Genomic DNA, 16,802 nt, shown 5'->3' on the forward strand with positions numbered 1-16,802 from the left:
TTCCTGAATAGAAAAATTAGTTTTAGTGGTTGAATATTATGCTTGATTATTTTCTGACTTCTCAGAGAAGTCCGGTGTGCCGTCTCAAATTTGGGTTTAAAAAGCGAGACTAAAAAGTGAAAATGAAGATTGTCAGTAGGTTTGTTTGTTTGTTTGTCTACCAGGAATAAAAAGGCAGCTAATCTAAGAAAATGAAACATTACACTACAGATCTTATTGCTTGAAATAGGAGTTGGTATAAAAGCAAACAGAAATGGAAAAACACATTTGCCACCCACTTTGGTTTACTGACACTCAGGGAAATGATTCTCCACTTAACTAAACAGACAGTAATTACCCGAGGAAGGGAGCACTATCATCAAAAGCAGTGTTTCTAATGAGGACTCAGGCATTCTGGATGAAGTGGACAAACTCCTTTAATGACAGTTTTATCAGTTTTATCATCATATATATATATATATATATATATATGTGTGACAATAATCATAATACAACATTTACCTTTTTAAATGCAAATGCTGGGGGGTTATTTTCAAGGGCAACAATGACATTTTAATAATAATAGCATGCACGTGTTAAGTGCAAAAAATAGTTATTTCTTAAATTAAACCTATTGTAGCACAGAGCTGACACTGATGTTCACATTAGACGCACTCTGAAGAAGAAACATTTACTACTCAGGTCACACTGTAAGTTACTCATCATCATCATCTTCCTCCCCATCATCATCATCATCTTCATTGTCATTATCATCATCATCGTCATCATCGTCATCATCGTCATCATCATCATCGTCGTCATCATCATCCTCAGTGTTAACTTTGCCAGAGAGCACATCTTCAATCCAGTCCTCCAGCTCCTTAGCTGTGGGCAGATCCTCTTCGTCGTCCATTTCCATCCACACACTGTCTGCCTTCTCACACACACACACACACACACACACACACGCGCACACACACACACACACACACACACACACACACACGCACACACACACACACACACACACACACAGATCAGACAGTGTCAGAAAATCCTAAGCACAGTATGTGTCATCTATGTCGGTTGTGACAGGTTGTCACTTACATCAGTAACATTGACAACTCCGATCTGTGGTCTGAACAGGTCCACCTTGAAGGTCTTCTCCCAGTAGGGAATCAGCTGAATGGGGTCAGCAGAAAATAAAATAAAAAGAGGCAGAGAGCATGAGGCCTGATGATCTAAATTTCTATTATTTCCTTTTTGTATTTCACTTCTTTTTTGTCTGCTTCTCTGTATCAGCCAAAAGTTGTTAAGCTCACCAGTGGAAAGTCATCAGGATCAATCCAGACAATGCTGAGTTCAGGCAGGTGAGTATTATCTCTGGCCACCTCCTTTAGGATCTCCAAGAACTCATAACCATCTAAAAAGGAAAAAAAAGCACTATCCCAAAACTGCCTGAGAATCTGACACAAGATGAGACCAATTATCTCTCACTGTTGTGTTAAAAAAAACTCTTCCTCTTTAGATATGTTATCAGAATGTTTTTAGCCAGTATTTATATTTATTTATACATGTTTATTCATTTTAAATTCCATACCTTTTAATAGTTTTTTATTTTAAAAGAGCACACACCTTAGGACTGAATAGTCAGAGTTCCATTTTTGCAGCAAATATGCTCAGCATCTCATGTTTTACACAGTGGTACATCATTATGTAATATGCTCTCACCAGGATCCTCCTCTTCAGCAAAGGCCACAATGTGGATGCCCTCAATATCGTCCTCCTGAGAGAAAGAGGCCAAAATATGAGTTAATTGGAAGTGTTAATTTCCTCTGCCGCCAAGCAAACATCACTCACCCAGGTCTCAAACATATCTTCTGCACGTAGCTTTCGCAGCGTTGGTCTGATGGCACAGAAAATACATTCGATGTTAGAATACACATGAAAACATGTCTTTATGCACATTTTTATACAATTAAGTGGAGCATTATTCTTTGTTTACCGCCTGTGCTCAGTTATAAATTCCACCAGCTCTTCCTCAGAGTGAGGCTTGCCTGGGATGGACATGGGCTCCTCCATGAAGGGCTCATAGAAGTCCACATCATTTAATTTTAGACTCAACTCTTTGGCCACCTACAGCAACAAAAACCGACCTGTCAAGACTAAACATTCAAGTGTTTCATTGTTTTACATGTTTGTTTGTTTGTAACTTACAGATTTGTCAAATGTGGCAAAAAACTTAATGTAGGGCTGGAACTGCTCTGCAGCTTCTTTAAAAGCTTCATAGTCTAAGTTTAAAAGAAAAAATGAACAAAGAACAAGTTAGTGTTTTTTTTTTGGTTTGTTTAAGCTTCTTCTTGTTTTTTTGCACATGCATCTGTTTGTCCTTTCTTTGGCCGTCATTTACTTGACATTTGCACAATGGGGAGCGGAAATAGCTAAACTTTGACCTCAGCTTATCACTCCCACAGCTGGTCAGATGGGATGTACTGGATCTGCAAGTTAACTATACTACACTCGGTTGTTTCACAGTGTGTAAATGATGGGTGAGGGCAGGAAGCGGCAGCTGTGTGTGCAGTAGTGGTAAAAATGGATCTGTAAATCCATGGAGATGAGGGGGTTAAAATTCATGTTACAATGAAGGGCATGAGCCACAGAAAGATAATCACAGACCCATCTAATAATGCAGTATGCAGTGTGTAGACAAAAAAATAAAAATACACACTCACGCTCAGAATCTTCGTTCTTGAAGTAACCAATGAGACGTATGTCCTCCTCCATCCTGTCAAAAGCTCGAAGCTCCAGAGCATTCCCTATGATTTCCACTGGTTCCTCCAACAGCTAGAGACAGACAGAAAGCAATGGAAGAGGATCGGAGGGTGTGACTGGTAGTGATTCATGGAAGTAGTCAGGAATCAGCCCTTAAGCAAGTCTACTTACGTCCAGCAAGAACTCCACCAGAGTGTTAGCAGAGAGCAAACCGTCAAACTCAATCACCCTGTCGGCCTTAAAAACATACACGCTTCCTTCTTCCTCTAAGCCTGTGATCAGAAGAAATGAAATACCATTACATTCATCCAAGTGCTCTTCCTAAAGTTGTCAGACTGTTAGCAAAATGACTGCAATTAAAGGCAGTCCTCTTTATCTAAACGTGCAAGTATCAGTCAGATCGAGGTTAAATAAAACAGCAGGTGTGTGCCACTACTAATACTCACCCAGTTTGTTTGCTACTTTTGCATCATTGTGGGAGTCAACCATTCCAAACCCAATGTCCTTCTCCTCCATAACTTGAGCTACAAGCTACAACCAAGACAAAAACATCACAAAGGAAGAAATTGTAAGAACTGGACTGAACACACAGCACATAAAGGAACGAGACTTCTGAGTTCTGGAAAAAGCGACGCAAGTTCAGTTAAAATGTTAAATGGGGCTGTGTTTGTGAATGGGAGCTTGACAGCAGGACCAAAGTTGGCAATATGTCAGAGGTGCCCAAGCTGCCCACACAGAGATACAGTTACATAATCATTCAGACTGCCTTGCTCTAAATATAGCCAAAGTCAGATTATACTGGCAATTGTGGTCTGGCAATTGTGGCGTGAAATACAGGAAGTGATCTTCACTAATACTTGGATTAACTATTAGTCAAGATAGGTAACGGTATCCTGTGGAGTTTCATAAGGATTCATAAGTGGATCATTTTATTTACTTTACAGTGCACCAGTTGCATTACTTCATTTGCACTGGTTGTAAAATAACCTGTCAGAATGGAAAAGTGACTGTAAACAATACATAATTTAGTTCATATTACTGGTTTATTTTTACAACATCTCGAAATATTGCTGAAGTAAGTTTGTTTTGGGCAGCAAAATGTACTCATATAAACATGCTCATTTCACATGTCCATCCATCAATCCATTTTCTTCCGCTTCTCCACTTCAGGGTTGCGAGGAAGCAGGAGTCCATCTCAGCTGTCACGGGGTGAGTTGTGTCAGTCTGTCAAAGGGCTCTTTCATATGTCCTGCCTTAAATTAATTTCAGCAACTTTCTATACTTTCACAAACAAAATGTGACTTGATTCCTGTCTCTGGGGACTTGAATTTAAAATTTCCCCTGAGCTGTAAAGTAGCATCAGTATAAAGTATCATAAACTGAAGTAGAAAAAACTTGAGCATATCTACGGTTACATGTAGATGGTATCACTGTGATCAGCTTTTACAAATACACTGCAAATGGTTTTATGTTAGCATGACTCAGTAGCAACATGGCCCACTGTTTTGTGCAAAATCGGTAAAGCTAATATCAGGACTGCACGTCTGGGCTCAGGTTACTTTTAAAGAGCAGCACGTCCTCTGCTCTGTGTAATATGAGACAGGGTAGGGTGCACAGTTTTATACGGGAATCTAAAAGACAGTCACACAAAAAAATCTATTACATAAACATATCTCCAGCTGCTTACTTGAATACAAAATACTTTTAAGCTCTGACAAGTCTACCAAAGAGGAGAAGGTCGCAGCGCCCTTCAGGTTTGTAGCTCAAAAACATAATATAAATGAGCTCTTGGCCTATTTCTGCCAGCAGAGGAGAATTACGGGGAGAATAAATTTCATGCATTTCTGTGGAATGGAAGCATACATTGAATCAGGCTGAAATAACCTCAAGTGACAGCACTGCATCTCATTGGACTGATGCACACACCCTGACCTTGAGGAAGCTCATATATACAAAGATTAACATGGAGCTGGAGTTTTACAGCTCACCAGGTCCCGCTCTGCTTATTGTAGCACTAACATGGAGTCATATATGAGTCTATTTCATGGGATTATGAGCGCCCTCTCTCTCACACCACTGCTACCCAACCGAACCATATCAGTTTTACTTTCTTTCCTGCATCTCCTTGAGTACCAACTCTTTTTTTGAAGTTACCTGCACTTTTCTCCCTGACTTTGCGCCTCTTTTCGGCATTGCATGCATTGTTTTCCTCTTCCTTATACTTTACCTCCAGCACCAATTCAGTCATCTGGTGTTGTTTTTGCAGTTCCTTGCTATCTGCTATGGGCTCATGGTAGAACAGGCAAAGCATGCTGTGCTGCTTTAAAGCTTTCTTGTAGTTCTTGTCATTGATATCAAGAACACGGTCTTTCCCATCATACTGTGGCAACTCCAGGCCCTTCTCAGCCAGGGTCTGAGGCACAAAGTTTAAGCAGGGGAGCAAGAACAACCACAGGGAGAGCATGGTCCACACACCCCCGGAGTACAATTTAGTCTCACAGTATGGAGCTGCACGCTCAAAAAGGTCACCTATAAGGCCTATAAAAGGATGAGGAAATGTACGAAGTGTTGCTGGAGGGAAAAAGTGGTCCGTCAGTGGTAGTTCACAGACATCCCCAGTTGTCCAAAGAAATCCAAAAACTTAACGTGTCCTCCAGGCCAAGGAATACCTTCTCCCAGTGTCATTACTTCTTTACGCCTTCTCTCTGCAGATACAAAGGCGAAAGAGGAGCACTGTAAGGGCTGCAAGACACTGGGGGTGGATACCATACATAGCAGCACTCCCCTTCCACTACTCATGCAGAATAGGCCCATTTTAGGAGACCAGTTGTTTGAGTGCTAAAAATAGCACAGCAACTGAGAAGAGAGGATAGCAAAGGATGACAGTTGGGGTTTAATAATGAGTTACTGTACTTGCTCACTGTGATGTCTCTTTGTGGGACTTAGTAATGTGGGAGGAGCACGCTGAGCACTAGAGATTTGAGTTTAGTTATTTTTGAGATATCAGTGCAGACCAAAAGTCAAAAGAAAACCCTGGTGTAATTTTTATTTTTTTTTAAGCCTGTCTTGTCTGGCAAGTTTTGCAAGCAGAATTATGATCTGAATGCACTGTTGTGCCAAACATTTGAGCCCTATAGATTATCTATAGGCTCCTCTTGTTAGGGTTTTTCCTTTTATTTTATTTATTTATTTGTGTTATTTTTCACATAAATTTATAAGCACTGCAGCAATGCCAGAGTTGACAGGTGGGGAAAAGCTGGAAAGAAAGAAGAAAATGGAGCGAGAATAGGAACAAAAAGACAAGTTCTTGGAATGTAATAAAGTTTCTGTCTTGAATAACATGTGATGAACATTTTTTATACTTATCATACCATAACAACTTAAAAATGTCTGCATTGTTCCAAATGGGTCTTAGTTTACATAAGTGAAGACTCAGTTAAAATTAAAAATTCCCACAAGGCTGTCAGAGAGGTGTTATTAGAGCTTATGAAAGGCTTTTACTTTTCCACAAAGTGCTTGTTCTAGGTCCAACCATGGGCTGTCTAGCAAATTTGATTTGATCCACCTTGAAATGTATTGCAATACTGGCTAAGAAAAAGTAATAAAAATTTGTTACTTCTAGACCACCACTCTTTTTTTTTCGGTTTTGGTTTTGGTTTTTGGCTTTTGTAAAGTTTTTAAACTTATTCTTGATGGTTTGTTTTTCATAGAAATTTTGAGATGTTTGAGTCTAGCAACTTAAAGCAAGCAATAGAGCATTTATTAAGGAACAGTGAGAACAGATAGTTGATTTTTGGTAAAACCATCATTTTAATGGTGGCAACTCTCCCATGTCTGTTATAGGTAAAGTATTCCAGCATCCTCTACTAAGTCTGAGAGCTTGGTGGAAATATTTATGCCTAAAAATCTAATATTACCTGATTGTAGTGGAGTGGTGGAGGTGTTCTGAAAATTACAATTACGAAGCAAAACTGTTGATTTACACCAAGTGATGGGGTAATGTGATATAGATGAGAAATTATCTATAAGTGTGATTGTGTATTCCAAAAAGAAGCTTGTGAGTTCCCAAGTAAAAGTGTACGTCATCAGCATAAAGGCTTATCAGTATGTCAGTTTGAATGTTGGCAGAGTTCATGTTTAGAGATAGTATATGATATTTCTGAATTAAAGTCACCATACTCAAAAAAGTGGGTGCTACTGCAGACCAGAATTCTTTGTAAAAGTCCACTGGAAAACCATCTGAACCTCTGCATCATCTGAACACTGGTGTATTTTAATGGAATCTGACAACAGATGCACGAAGGGCAATCAAATAATCTGTTGTAATGTTAGAACTGACAGTGTGTTGCTATGAGTTTAGCATGTGCAATGTGCTGAATACATATAACAGCTTTTTAAACGTATTCAAAGATTTTTCCGGTCAACTTCATCCTTAATAACCGCTGAAACTGCAGAAAAGCATTGGGAACACTTCTACTTCAGTGTCTTACATTCAGGCTCTTGTCTGAAGTACTAAAGGTGTCTGTGATCTTGGGATAGAGGCACTGCTGCCCTCCTCAGGCAGAAAAGGCAGAATGTCTTCATATTTGCTGAGCCCTTCTTATTTTTATTAACCCTAGATTTAATGGTTAGAAAGCTTCTCTTATCTTAGAATAACTATTTGGCCTCTGATACTTCTGTAAATTTCTTCTTTATTTTACATCACAACCATCACAATGCTTAAAAAATGATGAAGCATTCTTCTGGGTACCATCCTCCCTTCTCTCTCTCTCTCTCTCTCTCTCTCTCTCCTCTCTCTCTCTCTCTCCTCTCTCTCTCTCTCGTGTGTGTGTGTGTGTGTGTCAGGTGGCCCCAAAAGTACGCGTAGGTGTGTGTGTGTGTGTGGGTGTGGGTGTGTGTGCGCGTGTGTGTGTGTACACAAGTGTGAAGAAACAACACTCCAAACAGCAAAATCTTTATGTCCTTTGAACTGCAACAATTTCCAAATGTACATACTTTTTCTATTACATATTATATAATAGTACATCTACAAACACTTCTGTTTTTCTGCATTATTAATGTCAACTGATGATGGTGCATTTATATACTGCTTGTTTTCTTTTCTTTTCTTTTCTTTTGCTACTCTTCATAACAGAGATTTGCTGTGAATTATGTGCCCTCATTATCTGGATGCAGTATCACTCTGCTGTATCTGAGCAGTCCAGTCCTCCTTGATGTACTGGTGGTAGGGGTCGTTAGAGTGCTCCCTCCTTTTAGATTTGACTGTGCTCACCAGCATGGCCACAAGAATGAAGGCAAATATGCCAATCATCACGGCGAGATACCAGGTCACATCCCTGAAGTTCTCCTCAGCCATAGTGTTCTCCAGAGCGTTGGCTGCAGCGGTCACATTACGCCTCCAGTTATCCAGGAAGTGACTCAAAGTGTTGGTGAGGGACTCCTCCAGTCGAAGGGTAAAGTTAGACCAATCAGATGCAGTCATCTAGTTGGAATAAATGCAAATATGGAAGTATAGCTCCATTTATTTTACTTCCTTTCTGGAAATCCAAAACGTACTTTACATGAAAATAAGAAATAAATAAAGACAAACAAGACAATATTGCATTCAAAAAAAATTTTTTTTTCTGAGAATTGAATTAACTCATTATAGGTCAGTAAATAATGAACATAATGTGCGATTTTATGTGTTTAGCAAAATAACATATTGAGTTTTGATTGGCACACTGAAGTATAGGATATCTCTTATTTGTGTGTTTTCTTCAAGTCTTCATACATGAAAAGCCAGAATAAATTGAAATTTCTCTTGCAAAACAAACAAAACATATACCCTTCATGTGTCCTTTTGTGTACACAAAGTAACACATTTTGTTATCAGAGTTTTCAGAACCTTTAAATTCTGCTGTAATTTAGTGACTACTCACAGCAATAAACGGTAGATCATATTGGAGGTTCTGCCAGATTACTGTCATACAAAACAAGTAACACTAATTAGGCCAAATCAACAGTGCATTTTTCCCTTTACTTTCTTCCCCCAAATGATTTTATACAACCATTTTTCTTTCATTTACTCTCACTTAAAGAGAAATTTGCTCTCAAATAAAGACAAAAATTTAACATGACAGAGCCTAAAAGACAATGAATTTTTAAGCTTTTAGCGTACCAACCTTTTGCAATGTTACTGAAGTCCACGGAATTTGTCAGAAAATCACTTTGAAAGCGGAGGAAATGCAGAGAGTGCCGCCGGTCAGAGTAACAGACAAAGTAATGAATTCACAGGAAAGCGCAGCCACTGCTCAGATTTTATTTGCTGTTTTTATCTTTCATGTGTGCGTGTGATAGTGAGGCATGACCTTTAATACAGTATATTAAAATGCTGATATTGGCTTTGTAAGCTTAAGACATGAGAAAGCTGGTAGTTGTTACTCAACTCAACTTAATTTTTTAAAGCACTTTAAAATCAAATGCCATTGGCCAAAGTGCTGTACACAACTAAGAGCAAACAAAGCAAAAACACAGACATAGCACAAAGAAACAGTAAATAAAACCACAGTTAAGACAAAAAGAAAACCAAGATCTCGGACTGAGTTAAAAGCCAAAAAGAAGAAATGTGTTTTAAGAGAGGATTTAAAAGCAGAGAGTGAGTCAGCTTGCCTAATGTGGAAGGGGAGAATGTTCCACAGTTTTGGGGCAGCAACTGAGAAGGCACGGTCACCTCTGAGCTTCCTCTTTGTCATAGGGACTGCCAGCAGTGTCAGATCAGCTGACCTAAGTGAACGTGAGGGAACGTACAGGTGGAGCAGATCAGACAGATATGACGGGGAAAGGTCGTGAAGACTTTTAAAAACAAATAAAAGGGAGCCAGTGAAGCAAGTATAAGATCAGAGAAATGTACTCACGTTTTTTGACCCCAACTAATAGTTGAGCAGCAGCATTTTGTACCATCTGGAGCTGGGCAAGCAGTGTCTAGCTGAGCCCAACATAAAGTGCATTGCAGTAGGTCATGTTTGTAAATCATACATGACCTACTGCAAAAAAAAAAGCATAGATTCAAATACCAAAGTGATGCCATGAAAGAAATGGTTTCACTTTGGCAAGTGAGCTTAGCTGATAAAAGCTGGACTTAACTACTGACTTAATTTGCGCATCAAGTTTAAGTTCACTGTCCAGCTTTACACCTAAGTTTGACCCTGTCTTAGTCAGATGTTGAGTTAAAGGACCCGGACCTCTGTCTTTTTATCATTCAGGTGCAAAAAGTTAATGGACAGCCATTCCTTGATCTTGCAAATTCACTCTAATAGATGGTGAGCAGAATATGCATTTTGCTGCTTCAGAGGCACATAAATTCATCTGCATAAAGAGGGAATGCAATGTCATGTCTTCTAAGAATTGATCCCATAGGAAGTACTAGGTGAGAGAGAAGAGAAAAGGACCAAGAATAAAGCCTTGAGGCATCCCACATGTAAGGGGCACTGGCACAGGATTCAGCAGCTCTAATACAAACACAAAACCTTCTCTCTGACAAATAGGATCTAAACCAATCTAAAACAACACTCTTGATGCCCACTCAATTTTCCAGCCAAGACAGGAGGATCTGGTGGTCCACTGTATTAAAGTCCACTGTTAGGTCCAACAAGACCAAGGCAACACAGTGACCAGCATCCATTGCTAAGAGAACTTCATTAAAAATCCGCAACAGTGCCCACAAAGCGTGACAATCACACATTTATTGAGAAATACTATTGATACCCATTTAACCAAAAGAAATAACATTATGTTGTTGTTATACATTTGGTCTGACTTGTTTGAACTGTAATTCCTCACCTGTTCTCACAGAGGGAGGGCAGTATAAAACTGACTCACAGCCAGTCTAAAGCAGTTTTACATTAGCTCACTCTAGATGGCAGCATAATCCAAGATATTTATGAGCCATAATCCAATATGCATGTATTTTTGAATGAAGTACCCCAATAAATTCTTTATTCCTTATTCATAAAGAAGCAGAGAAATTAAAATGAAGTCCTTGTTTAAAGTAATTTTTCTGGTATTGGCAGCCAGGAGTCATAAGAGATCCATTATCTGCCTCAAGGACACTTCAGCTTTGTACCTGTGTGTTAACAAGAAAGCTTGAAAATGTACTCCTCTCGCTGGAGTCTTCTGGCTTCGTTGTGTACATATTCTGATTTATAGTGTATATCTTACATATTACATTATTTATCAATGCAATTTGCACTACTCTCTTGTACAATGTCAGCCTTTATCTATCTATCTATCTATCTATCTATCTATCTATCTATCTATCTATCTATCTATCTATCTATCTATCTATCTATCTATCTATCTATCTATCTATCTATCTATCTGTCTATCGGTCTATCTATCTATCTGGAAGGTTACGTACAGTATAAAGTCCACTGGTACATGGAAAAGTACACAGTAAAACTCCACAGCCTAAAGGAGAGAGACAATGGAAAACACTGCATAATCTGTAATCTGTGGAATATGCCTTGTAACAATGCCCTGCCAAAGTCTTGTCTACTTTGCAAATGTGGGTCTTTGTGCAAATCTCCACAGTGACCCTGGATTTTTCCTCTGTTTCTCTTAACTCTGGCCAGTTTTCAGACACTTTTCAGGTGAATTTTTCCAGTTGGCTCAGTCTGATGAAAGCTCCTTATGACACAATATGTGGTAAAATGAACCAACAGCAGGACACCACACAAGATGCTTTCGCAACAAAAGGAAGGAATAGTGCGTCAGCCTAAAGAGAACTGTTATCTTACAGACTTCATGTATGAAATGAATGAATGACAAAAATATGAACATTTTGATCGTTGCACTTAATTCAAAAATACAGTAGGTAGTCATTAAATACAAGTCACTAAGAGCCTGTTACATGTAACTATCAATTACCTATTGTAATCATGATTGATAAATCTGCTACCAATGCAAGACAAGGCAAGATGTTTCAGTTAACAATGGTTTATTTATAAACAGTGTTAACTAAATGGGTTTATGAATAAGCAGGAGTACACCAATAATTTACATGGTCATAATCAGGCAGTACTACAATACTGCTACAATACTATCTGAACTCTGGCAGCAAAGGTAAGAAAATCCCAGAAATGACCCCTTATCCAAACAACCTCAAACACAATACTGCACTGGCTGATCCCCATAAATTACCTGCCAAGACTGAAGCAGACCAGTTGTCAAAGAAGATTGGTGGTCCCCACATCGTGGGGTGCTGCATGATTTCTAGAGATTGTGGATTGTGATGAATGAACTGTTTTCAGCTTCTGATGGGAGGCAGGCTGAAAAAGACAGAATGAAGAACAGAGACAAACAGACATAAGATTTCCTGATTTAGTAGTGAAAGGATGAATGGGATGTACAATGATATGATGCTACAAAGGCCAACACAGGCAAACGTTTGAGTACATTTAAAGTGCGGCGTGGCAAGAGTGTTGTTAAATTAGTACAGCTCATCCTGGGTTTGAAAAAGAAAAGGACAGCAAAACTATGACTGATACAACCAGCGGCCATCTGACATAATCGCAAGCCTGGCTGGATTAAACGTCAAGGGTCAGAGAAGGACCAGACAGCAAAAGAAACCCAAGGGCAATGGTGGCATATGCAAAAGAGATGGTAGGGCCACCGGACGCAGCGAACCATGATGAGCAGCTTGGTTAGAAAGTTACGTAAACTCTGAAATGCAGATTTAGACACACCAAAAAGCAAAGACACACACACACACGCACTGAAACTACATTCTGACTATGCTTCTTTTTCACATCCTTGCAGCATCACGTTTAATCAAGCACGTTCAGTTTCCTAAAAAATGTTTGTGTGTATGTTTATGTGGTCCTGAAATTATTATACCATGAAGTATTTGTGGCATAGTGTTAGTTTTCAAAATTCCTGTGGCTCACATGAGTTAGCGTTCATGATTATATAATCATGGACAAGTATGGTCACGTATGTGGCAGTTTGACAGACAATGTCTTTCTAAGAAACAGGCCACCTTTGATGTAAATCACAATATGTCAAATCGTGTTGACATATCTCATGTTGCGGCTTGCTCGAGGTGGGAGTCTTCTTCACTGTCTTTCCGTTGGGATCCACCTGACTTTGAGGGTTCGTGCTGCAGTACTTTTCCACATGAACATGAGGCTTCATTCGTACATTAGCACTCCTTCTTCCTGGTTAATGTTTATCTCGTTGACTTAATGCAATGACAAAGAGAAATTGCAATAGATAGCAATCACACTGAGTTTACACGAGGATGCAAGCGCAGGTCAGGACTGAGGACATTAAGTTAAAATGAATATGTTAAGCATGTTCAGATCCCCCAGTGTTTCTGAGTCCTCATTTTGAAATTACATTCTGACTCAAATGAAGGCATTTGTGCACGTATATTAACCTTCATTGGCTGATTTTAAGCTGTCTTAGTTGAGTTTAAAATCACGTATTTTTTTTCTGTCCATGCTTCAAAACATGTACTAAGTCAAGTGCACATGAACTGAGCAACTAGGAGGGAAAATTGTTTGTTAGACAGCTGTATGCATAAAAGAGAAGGACAACAATGGATCCTCAGTGAAGATTTTCTACATGTAGGTCACATGATGCACAACAGTTCAGTCTGTAATCAAAGTACAAGTCAACAGGAAAGCTGTAATTAATAAAGGTTTGTAGACTTCGTGGGTTTGTAGTAGCTGATCAGCGGACTGGAAATCCCCCTTGCACGGAGCAGCTGCCTGACACTTGTGGCTGTGAAAACAAAAAAGCAAAACAAAATAATTAAATAACAACATATATTTTAATAATAAAGACATAAAGCTCTTTAAAAACATGCATACCTAGTGTGATACTATAATTAGAGACAGTGTGATAAATGTCTTTTGGGTGAAGGGGTTCAGTATGGTTCATTATGGTGATACTAATAAAATAAATGATGAGATGGGTAATTGTAGATTTAAAAAAATGAATTTAAGCATTCAGCCCTCATATGCTCACAGCATGAAACTAATTTTCATGGCAACCTTAAGATCTTGGATCTTGATATTGTTGTTGGTTAAATATGCTGTTATGTTTGACATGACAAAAATCACTGATATGATGTGTGTCTAACTTTTCTGATGTGTGACTTTTACTTCTATTGCAACTACTGTGGTAACATTAGTGCTGATATTTGGAAAATTGATATGTTTCTATATTACAACACTTGTCCTGAGAAATGTAACACGTGGTCCCAGAGTTAAATTCTGGCCCTGGAGGGGTTACCCAAGACAAAAAGAAGACCTGAAACATTAAACACACTTAAATATTTCCATACGCCCTCACTTATTTCTCTGAACTCATCACAGTGAGTTAACAGTCCCATAATAATAATAATGTTAGAAGAGTGATAAGGACTGTTCATCTCTCTTTAATGACAACTCAAATATTGACAACTAGGATAAGCTGGTCACGTGATAATTATTTTCTGCAGATCATATCAATAACTTGCTGCTTGTCTCTGAGTAAACCCTTTATCAGCAGCTGCGTTGTTGATTTGAAACCCATCAAGAATGTTGTTGTCATGGGTCACTTTGACCCAGAAAGATAGGAAAAGACCTCGTTGGCTTCAGTGACTCAGTTATTGTGTCAGGGGCCCTAGACTCTATTCTTCCCGCTGTTATTTCTAAAAGAGGTAAATATTTCCTTTTGCCATTGAAGCCCTATTCCATGGATTAATGCAGAATCCTAGGCATGCCGCCATAGTTTAGTCGGTGCAGGGCATGGGGAACGTCAGGAATGCATTGACTATGTGTTTGCTGTATGTTTGAAGGGTCACACCACATTCCATACATGGCTGCTTCCGTTGTCACCCAATAGGAATGAACAACAAAGACATTTTTTGACGTTTCAAAGTGTCTGGATAACAACATGACCTAAAAGGGCACATTAGCAATGAACAGAAGATGTTGCAAAAGCAGAAAAATAAACTAATTTATTTGGACGAGGGTATAATTGGCTACAACTTGTAACGATCGCATTAGCTCAGCTCATTTTGCACACAAAATAGGCCTTATAAGAAGGATTTCAGAGTTTAATTATATACTCATATGGGCAAGAAAATGTGCAAATAACAGAAATGAAATCATGATAATGTTATCTTAAATATCATCTAACAATCTCTATTATTTGATCATAATCCTGTCTAATCATTTTTCTGTATACAGAGTTAAGAGCCTTGAAAGTTTCCACACTCGGGGACTTGTAAACTGAGTGACACTGAGATTGGTCACGGTCATATGTGGGTTGTACTACTGACACACAGGCCTCACCCAATGGCTGACTGACTGTATTGAAATTGAGTAAGATAAAAGGAATGCCTCTAAATTACCTTTCCTGGAAGATACTTGGAAATTACTGGAATAAATAACCGCTTTCAACATTTGCATTTCCCAACAGAGTGACACACCTTATTAATAAACCAGACTTTAAATGCATCCTCTGCAAACAGTTTATAATAATAGTACGCAGAATAAAGGAAACTGTATTGACTCATGATTAAATTATTTTAACAGAACACATTGCCAAGAAAAAAGATTTTGACAGGTAGGATCCTAATTTCTGTGCAACAGCTCCCAGTGAAGCAGTAATAATGCTGAATAAATTTGCATGCATGAGAGAAAAGGATTACTGACCACCCACAGGTCTCCACCCCTGAAACTACCTATTTGCCACTTATCTCTTTCAAACTTAGCTGTTACATGAATTATTCTTTGGTTGCTGCCTCGCTGTTGTCAGAACGAAGATAAAGGCATCGTGAAACATGAACCCTGTAAACTCAGGCTGCAGAGCCGTTGCATCGACCAAACCAAACAAGATGCAACAATACTCCTGGATTCAGCTACAGGCTCAGAGTGGGGATGAGACGCAGACAAGCAGGAAAATGTTACTAGCAGGTGCCAAAAACTCCAGTGAAAGAGAAGTCAAGCCTCCTTGACCTTTGTTAAAGTTGCACATGTACAGATAAACATGTTTACAAAATAATTTTGGCATCTACAGCTTAATAACTTCCTGACAACTGTACAGGTGAAGATTTCTTTATATATATAAAAAAAAAAACTCCCCTATGGGACATGGCCTCTTTAATTGACATGTGCACAGCAGATGCATACAGCTGTAGGGGGGAAGGGGGGTGGTAGGCTTCGAACTCAATATCATTTAAATCCCTAAACTGGGCTTTCCATTAGTGCCTTTTAAAGCAGCAAAAGAAGTGAACTTGTCAAGTCATGCTAGATGCAAGTCATGCCACAGAGCAGCCATCTGGGTATTGCCTTCGGGAATCTACATCAGTGGTTATTTTGAAGTCACCGTCTAATTTTTGAAATTTTTGTTTGGTCAATTATTACTTTGTTGTAACAGAGCTTTTTGGCAATAATTCTCATACTGATGGAAAGCCTTTTTCTTTCCTTAAATTGCGCCACATTTTGAAGGAAAATGCATTTGTGGGTTGAGCAGCAGAGTGTGTGGGTTACACCAATGAAAAACTTGCCAAATGTTTTCTGCCACTGTAATTAGCTTGAAGCCATTGCCAATCAGAAACTTTCCATAAAGCATGATATGGTTGATCAAAATCCGATGGTACATTTTTGTGTTCATAATTCCATCAGTTTTGACAAGATCCCCAACACCACTGGCTGAAATGCAGCTCCAAGGCATGACAGTGCCTCCACTGTGCTTTACAGATGGCTGCAGACACTCACTGTTGTCCCTCTCTCCCAACTTCTTCCATACAAAATAACAATGATTTGAACCAAATATCTCAACCTGTTTCCACTGATTTTGAGTCCAGTTCTTGTGTAATGTGGCATACCTCAGCCTTTTCTCCACATTTCCCTTCCTTAAGAATGGCTTCTTGGCAGCCGCCCTTCCACTGAGACCATTTTTGATGAGACTTCAGTGAACAATAGATGGAGCAACTGAGGGGCCAGATGCATCTCTCAGCTCGTGGTTTTTTTCTTTTTTCTTTTCTTATGGATATGACTTTCAGATACTGTTTCGTC

General features: G+C 39.0%; 2 protein-coding genes across 2 annotated transcripts; both read right to left on the bottom strand.

Annotated features, from left to right (window-relative positions):
* Positions 1-440: 440 nt before the first annotated feature.
* casq2 (calsequestrin 2) lies at positions 441-5,470 on the bottom strand. Its single transcript, XM_030757990.1, has 11 exons — positions 4,979-5,470; positions 3,198-3,282; positions 2,923-3,023; positions 2,712-2,823; positions 2,197-2,270; positions 1,985-2,115; positions 1,840-1,885; positions 1,711-1,765; positions 1,302-1,402; positions 1,087-1,161; positions 441-913 (listed from the first exon to the last, which is right to left on the bottom strand). Exons 1-11 carry the CDS (start codon positions 5,213-5,215, stop codon positions 695-697), a joined length of 1,236 nt encoding a protein of 411 aa, XP_030613850.1. The 5' UTR covers positions 5,216-5,470; the 3' UTR covers positions 441-694.
* Positions 5,471-7,912: 2,442 nt separating this feature from the next.
* Positions 7,913-9,004, bottom strand: LOC115800699 (potassium voltage-gated channel subfamily E member 2). The gene is made up of 2 exons (XM_030758197.1): positions 8,916-9,004; positions 7,913-8,233 (listed from the first exon to the last, which is right to left on the bottom strand). The coding sequence occupies exon 2, from the start codon at positions 8,231-8,233 to the stop codon at positions 7,913-7,915; it is 321 nt and encodes a 106-aa protein (XP_030614057.1). The 5' UTR covers positions 8,916-9,004.
* Positions 9,005-16,802: the final 7,798 nt, after the last annotated feature.

Source organism: Archocentrus centrarchus, chromosome 21 (assembly GCF_007364275.1).
Source record: "Archocentrus centrarchus isolate MPI-CPG fArcCen1 chromosome 21, fArcCen1, whole genome shotgun sequence".
In the NCBI taxonomy this organism is placed as follows: domain Eukaryota; kingdom Metazoa; phylum Chordata; class Actinopteri; order Cichliformes; family Cichlidae; genus Archocentrus; species Archocentrus centrarchus.

What these genes read in the sequence shown, in the direction of transcription:
- casq2 (XM_030757990.1), bottom strand. Translation starts at nt 5,215, where the DNA reads ATGCTCTCCCTGTGGTTGTTCTTGCTCCCCTGCTTAAACTTTGTGCCT. An exon ending in TGGTGGAGTTCTTGCTGGAC is followed by an intron (nt 2,824 to 2,922) that starts GTAAGTAGACTT and finishes GTCTGTCTCTAG; the next exon opens with CTGTTGGAGGAACCAGTGGA. An exon ending in TTGCCACATTTGACAAATCT is followed by an intron (nt 2,116 to 2,196) that starts GTAAGTTACAAA and finishes TTGTTGCTGTAG; the next exon opens with GTGGCCAAAGAGTTGAGTCT.
- LOC115800699 (XM_030758197.1), bottom strand. Translation starts at nt 8,233, where the DNA reads ATGACTGCATCTGATTGGTCTAACTTTACCCTTCGACTGGAGGAGTCC.